At 49.1% G+C, this 13811-nt stretch overlaps 1 protein-coding gene across 5 annotated transcripts in view; it reads right to left on the bottom strand.

The window, feature by feature from the left end:
- The window catches only part of ANKRD16 (ankyrin repeat domain 16), a 25815-nt gene extending 12442 nt beyond the window's left edge, over positions 1-13373 (bottom strand). For 3 of the 5 annotated variants that reach the window (XM_010836360.1, XM_010836362.1, XM_010836361.1), the window contains exons 1-6: positions 12794-13373; positions 9009-9229; positions 7075-7117; positions 5000-5108; positions 4371-4532; positions 1897-1975 (exon numbers count right to left, since the gene is read on the bottom strand). In XM_010836360.1, the coding sequence (XP_010834662.1) occupies positions 1897-1975; positions 4371-4532; positions 5000-5108; positions 7075-7117; positions 9009-9229; positions 12794-13113 (934 nt within the window). In that variant the 5' untranslated portion in view covers positions 13114-13373. Of the gene's footprint in view, positions 1-10; positions 35-1896; positions 1976-4370; positions 4533-4999; positions 5109-7074; positions 7118-8976; positions 9230-12793 lie in introns of all 5 variants that reach the window. The other 2 variants (XM_010836359.1, XM_010836363.1) reach the window with 2 other exon arrangements.
- Between the last annotated feature and the right edge of the window lie 438 nt (positions 13374-13811).

Genomic DNA, 13811 nt, shown 5'->3' with positions numbered 1-13811 from the left:
GCTGCGTGCTGCCCCGCGCAGGCCAGGTGCAGGGCTGGGTGGGGACAGAGGACCCAGCTCAGGGCATCACTCACAGCAGTACAGACAGGGGAGCCGGGTGCCCCTGATGGAAACACTGGTTCCTTCAGCTGCACAGATTTCATAGTTCCATATTCATGACTATGACTTTGTCTATTCTGGATCTAAACATTTTTCCTTTTAACCTGATTTGGTCAGAAGTGGTTTTAAAAGTAACAGAACCAATTGGGGAGGATTTGAGACTTGTCTAAAGCACAGAAGTTAATGAGTCATGTCTGACTCTTTATCAACCCCACAAACTATAGCCCAAGTCAGGCTCTTCTGTCCATGGGATTCTCCAGGCAAGAATACTGGAGTGGGGTGCCATATCCTTCTCCAAGGGGATCTTCCCAACCCAGGGATCAAACCTGGTCCTCCCACACTGCAGGCAGACTTTTTTACCATGTGAGCCACCAGGGAAGCCCAGGTGGCTTAGTGGTAAAGAATCTGCCTGACAGTGCAAGAGCCGCGAGAGACCCGGGTTCGATCCCTGGGTCAGGAAGATCCCCTGGAGGAGGACATGGCACCCCACTCCAGTATTCTTGCCTGGAGAATCCCATGGACAGAGGAGCCTGGCTTGGGCTACAGTCTAGGGGGTCACAAAGAGTCGGACATGACTGACATGCACACAGCAAATTAATAAGAACCAGGAGATTTTAAATGGTACAGAAGGCATTTTCAAAGTTTTGTGAATTCACTGTGTAAGTTAAAAATATCACTTTGAATAAGAAAGATGTAAGGGAAAGAAAAACTGCTGACACACTTTCCACTCTGGTTAGAAACTGGCACTGAGTCTGCTTCCTGGGGGCCGGAAGAGCCCGGGTCCTGCTCCCCTGCCGTCAGGAGAAAGCTTGTGTCCCTGGACTCAGTGGCCTCCATCTGCAGCCCTGGAGTGAGGGGCAGGTTACCTGTGAGCCTTGAAGCATCACAGGTCCCACTAAACCCTGGCAAGATGGTCACTGGTGCACAGAATGCTACTGAGAAAGTTTATTCCAAAACCCAAGACTAAGGGGTTAGCTCTAAAAATATCTGAGCCTCAAATCTAAAAAATTACAGTGATTAAGGTTTTAAAATACATTCCAAGAGAGACGGCCTATGAAGAATCCACGTGACACCCCGGGGGCTGGTGTGATCACGGATTAACACAGAAAGTGCTCTGACACGGGGAACTCTGCTCAGTGTTGTGCACCAGCCTGGATGGGAGCGGGGGTTGGGGGAGAATGGATACATGTGTATGTATGGCTGAGTCCCTTCGCTGTTCACTGAAACCATCACAACACTGTTAATCGGCTACACCCCGAGACAAAACAAATAGTTAAAAAAAATTGCTTGGATATCACATATGTTAAGTGGTTTAAGCTCCTACGAACACAGTAATACTAGAGGCAGTAAAGTATTATTGCTGCCATGGTAATAGCAATTGTTCTATAGCTTTGCAAATGGATATGTTCTTTGAATTAAAAGGTACTGAGCCATTAGAGGAATAATATTAAGACTAATTTTTCAAACATAAAAGTTCATTGTTAATTTTGTTAGGTGGTGGTTTAATTGCTCAGTCGTGACCAACTTTTGTGATCCCATGGACTGTAGCCTGCCAGGCTCCTCTATCCATGGGATTCTCCACGCAAGAAGACTGGAGTGGGTTGCCATTTCCTTCTCCAGAGGATCTTTGACCCAGGAATTGAACCTGGGTCTTCTGCATTGCAGGCAGATTCTTTACCAACTGAGCTGAGGAATAGAATCTTAAGACTAATTTTTCTAACATAAAAGATCACTGTTAATTTTGTTTATATTCAGCTTACTAACAATTTTCAAAGTCCATGTAAAATGAGATCATACCTGATCGATTTCTTTCGTCCTTGGAGTTGATGTCAGCACCCAAGGATAAGAGCGTCTGGACTGTGCTCACGTGACCTTCCTGAGTGTTGAAATAAACATGTTACCACTGCAGCGATGACAAAAGCAAGCCTTAAACACAAACTCTACTGCATATAAGGTACTTTTTCTAAAGTTGTTGTTCAGTTGCTCAGTCATGCCCAATTCTTTGTGACCTGTGGACTGCATCATGCCAGGATTCCCTGTCCTTCACCATCTCCTGGAATTTGTTCAAATTCATGTCCACTGAGTCAGTGATGCCATCCAACCATCTCATCTTCTGTCGCCCCCTTCTCCTCCTGCCTTCAATCTTTCCCAGCACCAGGCTGTTTTCCAGTGAGTCAGTTCTTCACATCAGGTGGCCAAAGTACTGGAGCTTCAGCTTCAGCATCAGTCCTCTCAACAAATATTCAGGGTTGATTTCCTTCAGGATTGACTGGTTGGATCTCCTTGCTGTTCAATGGACTCTCAAGAGTTTTCTCCAGCACCACAATTTGAAAAGTACTAACTAAAGTACTTAACTGCTAAAACTGAATTTTCATATCTAAAGGAAGGCTCATCACATTACTATCAAAATCCAGTATAAATCACTAAAGATGCAGGTGATGTTTAGTTATTAGAAGAGAGACGATCAACTTTGAGGCCAAATTACTGACCAGTCGTTAGGTTTCTGGGGAAGGAAATAGCAACCCACTCCAGGCTTCTTGCCTGGAGAATCCCATGAACAGAGGATCCTGGTGGGCTATAGTCCAGGGGGTCGCACAGGAATCTGACGTGATTGAACACGCACACAATGGTGCATGGCTGGGTTTCATCCCAGTGTAAGGAGTTAAAATCTTGTGATTTTCTTAGAAGACACAACTCTAAATCTTCCAAGCAAACATGCTCTTTGCTAACCCCTTAGGGGAGAAAATAGACAGGAACACAACGTAACCTCCCCGGCGCGATTCTTATCACAGCTGGCATCGTCCTTTGTGAAGCAACTGACACACCTGACGTCCGGCCAGTCAGCCCGTCAGTACCTGCCGAGGTGGAAAGCGAGGCTGCAGCTTCCATCTTCCCACTCGCTTTTGTACCCCTGTGGCCCCAGACCACACACTCAGCCCACCCTCAACTATATACCCATGTTGTCAAAGGGGAACATAGGTAGGGAAGTGCAGGTCCCCAGAAGAACATCTATTCCTGTTGCTAGAGAACAAGGAAAGGCAGGCAGCCAATAATGTTAAAGATTATACACAAAACACTCACATCTTGTGAAAGAGGAAGGTGTAAGCCAATTACTTTCCTAGCAAAAAGTTCTGGACTCCTTTAATACGTCATGCATCAGTTGTGGTTGTTTAGTCATTGTGTCTGACTCTATTCGACCCCATGGACTGTAGCCCCCCAGGCTCCTCTGTCCATGGGGATTCTCCAGGCAAAAATACTGGAGTGGGTAGTGTCAACTACAAATTGGCACTTGGCAAGAGCACTGACAATGAGTGAACACAAAGACATTTGCCACCTGCTTCTATGGAGATTGAATCCCAACAGCTATAGCTGTTGACCTTCAACAACCCCTGAGGGAGTTCAAGCTGTCAGGAGGTGCTCTGTGCTCCAGGGAATCTGGTGGGACAGGTTTTTATAGATGGACATTTTTAGGAACAGATTTTATGATCTCAATCCTTGCATCTCCTCAAATCTAGAGAAGCACTAAATCCCTCCACGGTGACATCAGATCCTCATGACTAACAGAAAAAACCTTTTGTAAAATGAGTATTTTATGGTATGGAACTCCCCCTTCACCAAAACCTTACATATATATTGGCCTTCCCCCACTGCCACTCTGGAGCAGTCTCTCAGAGCTATCTGAGATGCTGCCTCCCAGGCTTGCAGTCCTCATTTTGGCCCAAATAAAACTTAACTCACAACTCTCAAGTTGTACATCTTTTTTAGTCGACAGTAGCCATTTCCTTTCCCAGGGAATCTTCCCAACCCAGGGATTGAACTCGCATCTCCTTTGTTGGCAGGTGGGTTCTTTGCCACTGAGTTGCCAGGGAAGCCCTTCATATATCAGTCAGAGAGCCCAGTAAATGCAATTCCTTTGTCTTAGCTAAAGAAATCTTCTGAAATCCAGTAAAAGGATAAAGAGCTAGGAATTTCATACGATGGATTTTTATGGCTTTAAATAACATTATTCCTGAAAACAAAAACGGTAGGAGGGAACACCTAGCGCAGGCATTACACGGAGTAAAGGGCTTTTTTTACCTAGAAACAAATAGAGGCAGGTTTCTATGTAAAGGGACCCAGGGCTTCAGAATCAGGACCATTTCAAGAGTATGTTATGGGCAACTTCTTTCTTCCGAAGAGATGAAGCAGAAGAACCAGGACTACAGGTTACTCATCAACAGGGTTAGGCAAGCCCTTATGGAGCTGGAACACCGTTCTGGAAAGAAACAAACCTTAGCTGCGAAGTGAAGTGCCGTGAGATGGGTGGATCCTGCTCTTGCATCAACGTCGACGCCAAGCTCCGAGACCAGGAATCGGATGGCTTCATCCTGCCCAGTGACTGCTGCCCGGTGGATGGCCTGGGCCCCCAGCGAGTCCTCGGCAGACACACAAGCCTAGGAGGTGAGGACAGACATGAGCAAAAGGAGCACAGACACTCGGGTCCATAGACCTTTTAATGTTTTGGCAAAACTCTGCCGTCTACATGTGTTTTTCTGGGTAGATCATACAGAGCTTTTGTCGGATTCTCAAAGGATGCTCTAACCAAAGAAGTGCTTAAGATTCAAAGCTAAATCACTAGCTAAAAAAGTATAGTCACTAGGGAGAGTCTGTTGTTATTATTACTATGAAACAGCTGCTGTTTATTGAAGACATTTTGCTAACTGCTTTCTGTACATTTATTTAATCCTTACAGTAACCCCGTGAAAAAGCGAAACTTGTCTGTTTTACATATGATGCTTAAAGAGGGTGGCAGAGTTCTGAGTTCTGAACCCACCATCTGAATCACCATGCTTATCCTGTTTATCCCCGGGCTAAAACTTGTAGGAATAACTGAAGGGACAGAACCAAACCGTTTCTCTACCTTGTGTTTTTTGAGGAGCAGCCTGGCCACGTCCGTGTGGCCGCACTGAACGGCGTCCATGAAGGGCGTGAGGCCACACCTGTCTCTGCAGTCCGGTTCGTACTGGCACCTGGAGCCCAGACCCAAAGCAACAGCTGAGAACAGTCACCGCTTCAAACCCTACAGCGCTGACTCTGGCCCACCTGCCTTACAGAGGACCCGTGAGGACCTGATGTGCTTGCCCTGTGTTCCTGCCTCAGCGTCTGGGAGCACGTTGGTGTCCCAGCAAATCTGCTCCTCCCCCAACTTCCCATTCCATTTTAGGGACTGTCATCTCTCCAGCTTCTCATGCAGAGCTTTATAGTCGCCCCTTATCACTCACAAAACCTCTCAATTCTCCATCCAGCATGTGAAACAAACTGGTATCCTTTCCAGCTTCGTCTTCACCCCTTAAGACGGAGGCAACAGCCAACAGCCTCCTACCTGTTTTTCTCTCTTTAGTTCAGCCCCAGCCATTTTGTTCTCACCACCAACAGAGTCATCTTTTCACCACATATTTAGGTTATGGCCACTCCTGGTTAAAACCTTTAACTGCTTCCCAACCACAAAGGACAAAGTCTACAAAGCTCAATATGACCTCGTAGGTCAGGACTATGTGGAACCTACTTACTTCTCCAGGTTCCTTGGGTCTCTTCTCTCTGTGCTTAAGGAGACCCCGTTCAACCTGGTCGCACAGCCCATCTGTCCTCCTTCCATTCCTACCTTTTCTTCTGTTTCTACGTTCTTCGTGGTCCTACTTATCTCTCCTTCTCTGCCCCACTGCCTACCAGTCCTGCCTTCTTCCATTCCTCCTTCTCTGCTCCCACCTTTTCTGTGCTCGTTCTTCTTGGCCCCACCTCCTACCTGTTCCACCTTCTTCCATTCCTACCTTCTCCTGTGTTCCTATCTTCGTGGTCCTACCTATCTCCCTTTTTTCTCAGCCCCACCTCCTAGCTGTCCCATCTTCTTCTGTTCTCACCTTCTTCGTGGTTCTACCTGTTTCCCCTTCTTCTGGGCCCCACCTCCTACCTGTCCCACCTTCTTTTGTTCCTACCTTCTACTGTGTTCCTATCTTCTTTGTGGTCCTACCCATCTCCCCTTTTTCTCAGCCCCACCTTCTACCTGTCCCATCTTCTTCCGTTCCTACCTTCAACAATCCTGCCTGTCCCACCTCCTCCTGCTCCTCTAGCTACTGGCTCTTTGCTGCCTTTGCACTTGCTGGACGCCCTGCCTGGAACATCCCAGCGCCATTCTTCACCTTGCCAAATCCAAGGCATCCTTCGCATTGCAGCTTCAAGGAGACCTCACAGAGCCTTCTTCCCCACAGATCTATAGGGACGACCTGTGCTCCTGCACAGAACTGAGGGCTTTCCCTTTGCAATTTTATCACAATTTGTAATTTTAGGACATTTCTGTGATGGTGTGTCTATACTCGGCTTCTACACTAGCCTGCAGGCGTTCAGGGAAAGGACTGTGTTTACTGCTTATTGCCTAGTGCCTAACACATAGGAGACACTTAGAAAGTGATGGTTGAATGAAGGAGTATTAATGACTGCAGACGACACATATGTCCCAACGTGCAGCAGGTGAGCCCTACACAGCAACACGCTCAGGGCGCTGCATTCGGCTTCCTCTTCTTCACTCACCATCTCCTAGGTAACCTCTTTCATCCTCTGGATTCAATCGTCACTTCTACGCCAATGAGGCCCACTCCTGTATCTTGGCCACACCTATCCTCTGGGCCTAGATCTGTGTCTAACTGCCCAGTGGACAGCTCTTCCTCGGTGTCTCACAGGTACATGTAACTCAATGTGTCCAAAACTGATGTGAAAGCGAGTGAATGTTGGGCGAACAGATAAAGGGATAAATTCTCCCCAGGTTTGTCAGCTGTTTTTGTTTCACCTTCTTTATCTGCTTATGTCCTTTCTTCATTTTTCTCTTGGTACCTTAGATTCTTTCTGAACAATTTGTCTGAGCTCTTTATGTAGCAACTCTTTACGATACTAACTCTGTCAGAATTAGCAGATATTGTCCTCAATTTGCTGTTTTGTTCTTACCTCTGAAGAAGCACCTCTACTGCCTCTAAACAGCCATGCATTGCTGGGAGGAGAGAGTTGAGAATGAGAGCTTTTTAGTGCAAAATTAGAATGCCTCTTCCCTCTTGGCACCTCTCTCTGCCCCGTCCCTGTTGCTGTGCCTCCCAGGAAGGAGTACTGGGTTAGGCTTGCTGCCACCGCCCCTGAAAAGGACAGATTCAGCCGGAGGAGTGGGGAAGGGTCCTATTTTCACCTAACGGGTACAAGGCCTCCACTTTATCATCCCGTCTTTATGAGACTTTCATGGCAAACTTTAACCCTAAACCTCCATCCTCATCCTCATGCTACAAATCCCTAGGGCCAGGCAGTTTTTGCCTGGGAAATGTAAAACATTGTACGAGTAATCCATGACAAAATAGCCAGGAATTTAATTCTGCTGCTAAAAATAACTATCCTCCATAACAAAGATTTTTGACTCCCTGTTCTCCACTGTTTTGTGTGAATGACTGGGTGCTAACTGCTCCTTCACAAGAGCAGGGGAGCTCATCAAACAGTTTATGAGCAGGGAATTCCACTCATATACAAAGTTTTTTCTTTTTTGGGGGGGGTGGGGGGCTGTGTTGCAAGGTATGTGGAATTTTAGCTGCCCAACTAGGGATTGAACCCATGCCCCTTGCAGTGGAAGCATGGAGTCTAAACCACTGCACCATCAGGGAAGCCCCTATGTCCAAAGTTTTAAAAAGGATACCTTGGTTCCTAACTGCCCCCAGTGACCAGAACAACTGTGTGCCTACCTCCTCAATGATATCATGTCACGGGTCTTGATTTCTGAGAAGTCTAAAAGCCCTGTATTCAAGTTCAAGGTACTGCCCAGTAGGCTACCAATTACGGTCTAAACGTCTTTATTTGAATTCCTGGGCTGCTTAATGCCCCTTTCGTCTTACACTGCTACACTTTCACTTTTAACTAATTTAAGATAATCTACAAATATTTAGTCCAGAGTTAAGGATAATTACTCCAAACAATCAAAAGAGTGGCCCAGAATGATATTCGACATTATCACTGGATGAGTCACAATCCACTGGGCTCTGGGATTTAATTATAAGCGCCAGTGTGCTTCCCAGGTGGCGCTAGTGGTAGAGTCTGCCGGTCAATGCCGGAGGTGCAAGAGACACTGGTTCGACCCCTGGCTCGGGAAGATCCTCTGGAGAAGGAAATGGCAACCCACTCCAGTACTCTTGCCTGGAGAATCCCATAGACAGGGGAGCCTGGCTACAGTCGATGGGGTTGCAAAGAGTCAGACACAACTGAGCAGACTCTCGTTTGTGTTTATTTAAATGGACAGCACAGTGGCAGGTGTTGCTGAAGATACGAGGAAATAGTTCCCTTTCCTTCTGCTTTTAATAATAATAATCATAAGGATGTGAAAACAGAAGCCATTCTGAGCTCAGTGTGTGTGGAGCGCTGTGCTGAGGGACATGCATATACTTTAATCCCCATGACCCTGTGATATGGGCTTTGTTGCTGCCATTATTCTGTGGCTAAGAAAACCTGCCCGAGAGATTAATTTCCTTGCCCAAGGTCAGAGACATAGTAAGGAACAGAAGCAGCCCACCATCTAACTTGTGGATGGCAATGGCGAGCCACTCCAGTGTTCTTGCCTGGAGAATTCCATGGACAGAGGAGCCTGGTGGGCTACAGTCCCTGGGGATCGCAAAAGTTGGACACAACTTAGCGACTGAACCACCACCACCACCCTCTAACTAACTGGGGAGGAGAAGACAGATAGAAGTGAAAAGTCACCTAAAACAAGAAAGCAGCCCAAGCCGAGCGCCGAGTGACACTGGCTTTGGAAACTGTTTGCCAAAACACTCCAAAGCAGCTTGTGTTCCCTGCCCCCTACTTCCCCTGTACCACCCTCACCGTGGGGGGCATCCCGCAGGTCTGGACCACACCTGCTGTGTGCAGTGGGGTCCTCCCGATCTTGCTTTCTGTCCTCCAGGCAGAGGGGCAAACCGCAAGCAGGTACTGGAGGATCAGAGGGTCGCCCTCACGGCTGGCGATGTGAAAACTGTTCCAGCCATCTTTGTTCTTCAGGAGCGGATTGGCGCCGTGCTCCACGAGATCCCGGATCACCTCGAGGTTTCTCCTCGTGCAGGCCATCATCAGAGGAGTCCTAAGGCCGATGGGACAAGCTGTCAGGTGGAACAGCAGCTGAGATCCTGGAAGCCCGTGACCAGGGCTTCAGAAAAACGCACACCCATGGACGAGACAGAAGACCTGAAGGACTCAGGGGGTCAGGAAAGCAGGCAAACAGCTTTGGCTGGTAACTTTCCTGCCTGCCGTGAGGAAGCTGGGAGAAATAACCAGGAAAAATGACTGTGATATGGGTGCCCTTATAAGTGGGAAACACAGAGGAGGCAAAGATGCTTCTAAACTAGTTTTTCGTATAGCATTGAACTGGGACAGAATCCACCAAAGTTTGTGCTGAATATCTGCAAAAGAGGCACTTTGCTAGATCATCCCATTCACTTCAATCAGTAACCCTTTATTAAACTGTGGTGAAACAACTTTAAAAAGAGCATTTGATGGAGAAGGAAATGGCAGGATTCTTGCTTAGAGAATCCCATGGACAGAGGAGCCTGGGGGGCTACAGTCCATGGTATTGCAGAGTCGGACAAGACTGAGAGACTGAGTATGCACACACAAGCAGGGCCAAATAAGTATTTTAAAAATAAATAAATAAAAGGAAAAAGGAGCACTCGACACAGTGCCTTGCTGAAAGGAGCCTACACTGGTAGAGCAGGTGGAACAGTGGTTTATTACGGTAAGTTCCTGACCTGATGTGTGTCCACAACTGGGGAGACTGAACTACATCACTGTCAACTACTCTCCTCCCACTAAAGTGATTCAGTGCTTCTGCTTCCCATCTGTTCCTGCGTGTGCACATGCTCAGTCAGTCATGTCCAACTCGTAGCCCACCAGGCTTCTCTGACCGTGGGATCTCCTGGGCAAGAAGACTGGAGTGGGTTGCCATGTCCTCCTCTGGGGGATCTTCCCGACCCAGGGATCAAACCTGTGTCTCTTGCATCATCTGGACTGGCAGGGTATTCCCTGAGTGACCTGGGAACCCTCTCATGCCCACGACCCCTGGAAAGCAGGGTATACCCTGGTTACCACCTATCCCCAGGGTGTGGCACAGCCGGAGCTCAACACAACTAGATGGGTCTCAGCCAGGATTTGTCCTGAGACTGCCATGGTATTACTTAATCATCGACAATCTTGTTTTCATTTTTAAAATTTTTTATTTTGTATTGGGTACAGCTCATTAACAACGCTGTGATAGTTTTAGGTGAATAGTGAAGAGACTCAGCCATACATATACATGGACCCAATCTTCCCCAAACCCCTGCTCCCATCCAGGCTGCCATATAACATGGAGCAAAGTTCCCTGTGCTATACAGTACGTCCTTATTGGGACAGCTAGGGCATTTGAGATGGTCATGTATACACTGCTATATTTAAAATGTTTCGGTTTTTTATTTCTGGTAATGTAGTAATGAGAGTGAATTAAAAATCGAGAGGGAGAAACCTGGGTGAATGAAGGCTGGAATCTTCAAGAAGGGGCTTCGCAGAGGGAATGACTCCAGGGAAGAAGGGACTTGCGAAAGCCAGCAAGGTGAGAACAGTCAAAAATGTCTCTCTGTAACTGCACTTCCTAAGCCCACAATCAAATGAAACTTGCCCTTGTGATGGTTGTTTTGGGAGGCTGTTTCTTTATCCACAGTTCAGTTCAGTTCAGAGATCTCTAGTCTTTCCCATTCTATCATTTTCTTCTATTTCTTTGCATTGATTGGTGAGGAAGGCTTTCTTATCTCTCCTTGCTATTCTTTATCCACAGAACTGTTTTAGAAGAGGTAATGTGCCTCCATTATCTTTAGACCAACTTACTAGCAGCAGAAGAAAATGTCTTGTGCTTCAGTTCAGTTCAGTCGCTCAGTCGTGTCCGACTCTTTGCAACCCCATGAATTGCAGCACGCCAGGCCTCCCTGTCCATCACCAGCTCCCGGAGTTCACTCAGACTCACGTCCATCAAGTCAGGGATGCTATCCAGCCATCTCATCCTGTCTTCCCCTTCTCCTCCTGCCCCCAGTCCCTCCCAGCATCAGAGTCTTTTCCAATGAGTCAACTCTTCACATGAGGTGGCCAAGGTACTGGAGTTTCAGCTTTAGCATCATTCCTTCCAAAGAAATCCCAGGGCCGATCTCCTTCAGAATGGACTGGTTGGATCTCCTTGCAGTCCAAGGGACTCTCAAGAGTCTTCTCCAACACCACAGTTCAATTCTTTGGCTTTCTTCACAGTCCAACTCTCACATCCATACATGACCACTGGAAAAACCATAGCCTTGACTAGACGGACTTTTGTTGGCAAAGTAATGTCTCTGCTTTTCAATATGCTATCTAGGTTGGTCATAGCTTTTCTTCCAAGGAGTAAGTGTCTTTTAATTTCATGGCTGCAGTCACTATCTGCAGTGATTTTGGAGCAGCGCAAACCTCAAAACATAAGGAGGCCTATTCCCCCATGCCAGTGGGCAAGATGCACATTATTAAGCTATATGGCTGTCTGATGCAATTCTTTTTTATATAAGATCAGGGATTCCTTACGGATTCATTCAGGAACTTCATTATGTTATGAACCTTCAGGTGTTCAAACCTCTAAGTGAGTAGACAGACATAGTGAGGACTGAAAACCACGTGGATCTATTAACAGACTGCAATTGCTTCGTGTGATGGTTACAGGTGTGGTGTTGGAGAACTCTTGAGAATCCCTTGGACTACAAGATCAAACCAGTCAATCCCAAAGGAAATCAGTTCTGAATATTCATTGGAAGAACTGATTCTGAAGCTCAAACTCCAATACTTAGGCCACCTGATGCAAAGAACTGACTCATTGGAAAAGACCCTGATGCTGGGAAAAATTGAAGGTAGGAAGAGAAGGGGACGACAGAGGATGAGATGGTTGGATGGCATCACCGACTCAATGGACGTGAGTTTGAGCAAGCTCTGGGAATTGGTGACGTACAGGGAAGCCTGGTGTGCGGCAGTCCATGGGGTCCCAAAGAGTCAGACACAACTGAGCGACTGAACTGAACTGATGGACTAAAGGTGAGCACTGTGCCTGTGGAGGTGGTCATGTGATAAACCACACAGAGCAACCCACACACTTACCTGTGCTCACCTGTATAACTGTGAAATCTGAGTAAGTGTCCTGATTGTAGCAATGTCGGCTTCTTCTTTTTATTACTGTACTCCCCCTGTAAGATGTTAACTTTGGGGCAAGACTGGGGGAAGGTGTATGGGACTTCCCACTTGTCTTTGGAAATTTCTGAGAAGCTATAACTAGGAATTTCAAAACGGAAAGTTAAAAAGTGTCATGGGTGCAGTAATCATTTAGCTAGATGTTTGCAGAACATCCCGTCTGGGGCCCATGCAACACGCAGTACCCACAGGCAAGTCGTAGTTTGAGTCTATTCTATCTGAGCATGCTCCTTACTGCTCTCTGCTCTATCAGGGGAGGCAGTCTAGAGAAGGAGGCTGCAACAATTAACTTCACAAGGGCAGCAACGATGCTTTGCTCTGTAGGGGAAGGCTGACCGGGTACGGAGTGGAGGCCGACCAAGAGTGGGAATCTGCCATCAGCGGGGAGGGGTGGGGGCCCTCTGCAAGGCCCACCACTTACCAGTCGGCCTTCTTCAGGCAGTCGACTGCGGCCCCCCGGCCCAGCAGGTACCGCACGCAGTTCCGGTGGCCCATGGAGGCAGCCTCGTGCAGAGGCCGCTTGTAGTCCCGGTTGGCGGCTTCGATGTCCAGATCCCAGGCCTCGACCAGATAGGCCAAGACGTCCCGGCGGCCGTGGCGGGCGGCGCAGTGCAGGAGGGTGTCCCCGGCCGGCCCCGCGCAGCCCGCGTGCCCCGCCGCCTGCAACTCCTCGCGCAGGGTGCACAGCCGGCCGTCCTGCACCAGCCGGCACAGACGCCGCGGATCGGCGGGCGCGGCCATGGCCGGGGGCTCGGGCCCGCCGGGGACCGCCCAGGACCCTCCTCTGGGCCCGCCCCGCCTCCGCCGGGGCCCGCCTTCGAGATCCTGCCCCGGGACCGTCTGGCCCCTGGGGACCCTCTTCCGGATGCACCCAGCCCCCAGACCCTCAGGTCTCTGGCTGACCACGCGCCCCGCAAGCCGCCGCTAACGCCGCCGCCCGCGGTGGTTTCTTTTGGGGCGAACCATCTGGACCGGCGCCTAAGGCCCGAGTCAGACGCGGCTCCGGCCCCGCCTGGACGGGGTGGGACCCGCGCGTCCCCGCCCACGGCCACGCCCCCAAGGAAACCCCGCCCACAACCTCGCCCCCGCCCACCCGCGCGGGCCGCGGCCCCTCCGCGGGTCCCAGAGCCTCGAGGAACGCTGGGAAAGTTTCTGCTCGCCTCTTCCGCGCTAGCGGAAGCTCGGATTGGACGAGGACCGCTAGCGGGGTGGGGGAGAGTAAGGATGCGCATTTCGATTGGCCGCTGGAGTCCGTCAGCGAGCCCCCTCCGAATGCGCGCTATGATTTGCCAGGGATGCGTTCCATCAGTGTCGCCCGCGGGCTCTTCTCCGGGCGGCTGCGGCGGTGGCGGAGCTGGTGAAGGCGGTCGGCGGACTCCTCGGGGGCTTGCTCTTCTCGGGGACGCATGTTGTGCCCACGGCCCGGGGAAGCGCGGCCG

The sequence above is a fragment of the Bison bison genome, unplaced genomic scaffold (assembly GCF_000754665.1).
Source record: "Bison bison bison isolate TAMUID 2011002044 unplaced genomic scaffold, Bison_UMD1.0 scf7180017864063, whole genome shotgun sequence".
Classification (NCBI taxonomy): Eukaryota; Metazoa; Chordata; class Mammalia; order Artiodactyla; family Bovidae; genus Bison; species Bison bison.
The sequence above is the reverse complement of the archived record's forward strand: the minus strand, read 5'-3'. Positions and strand labels throughout refer to the sequence as shown.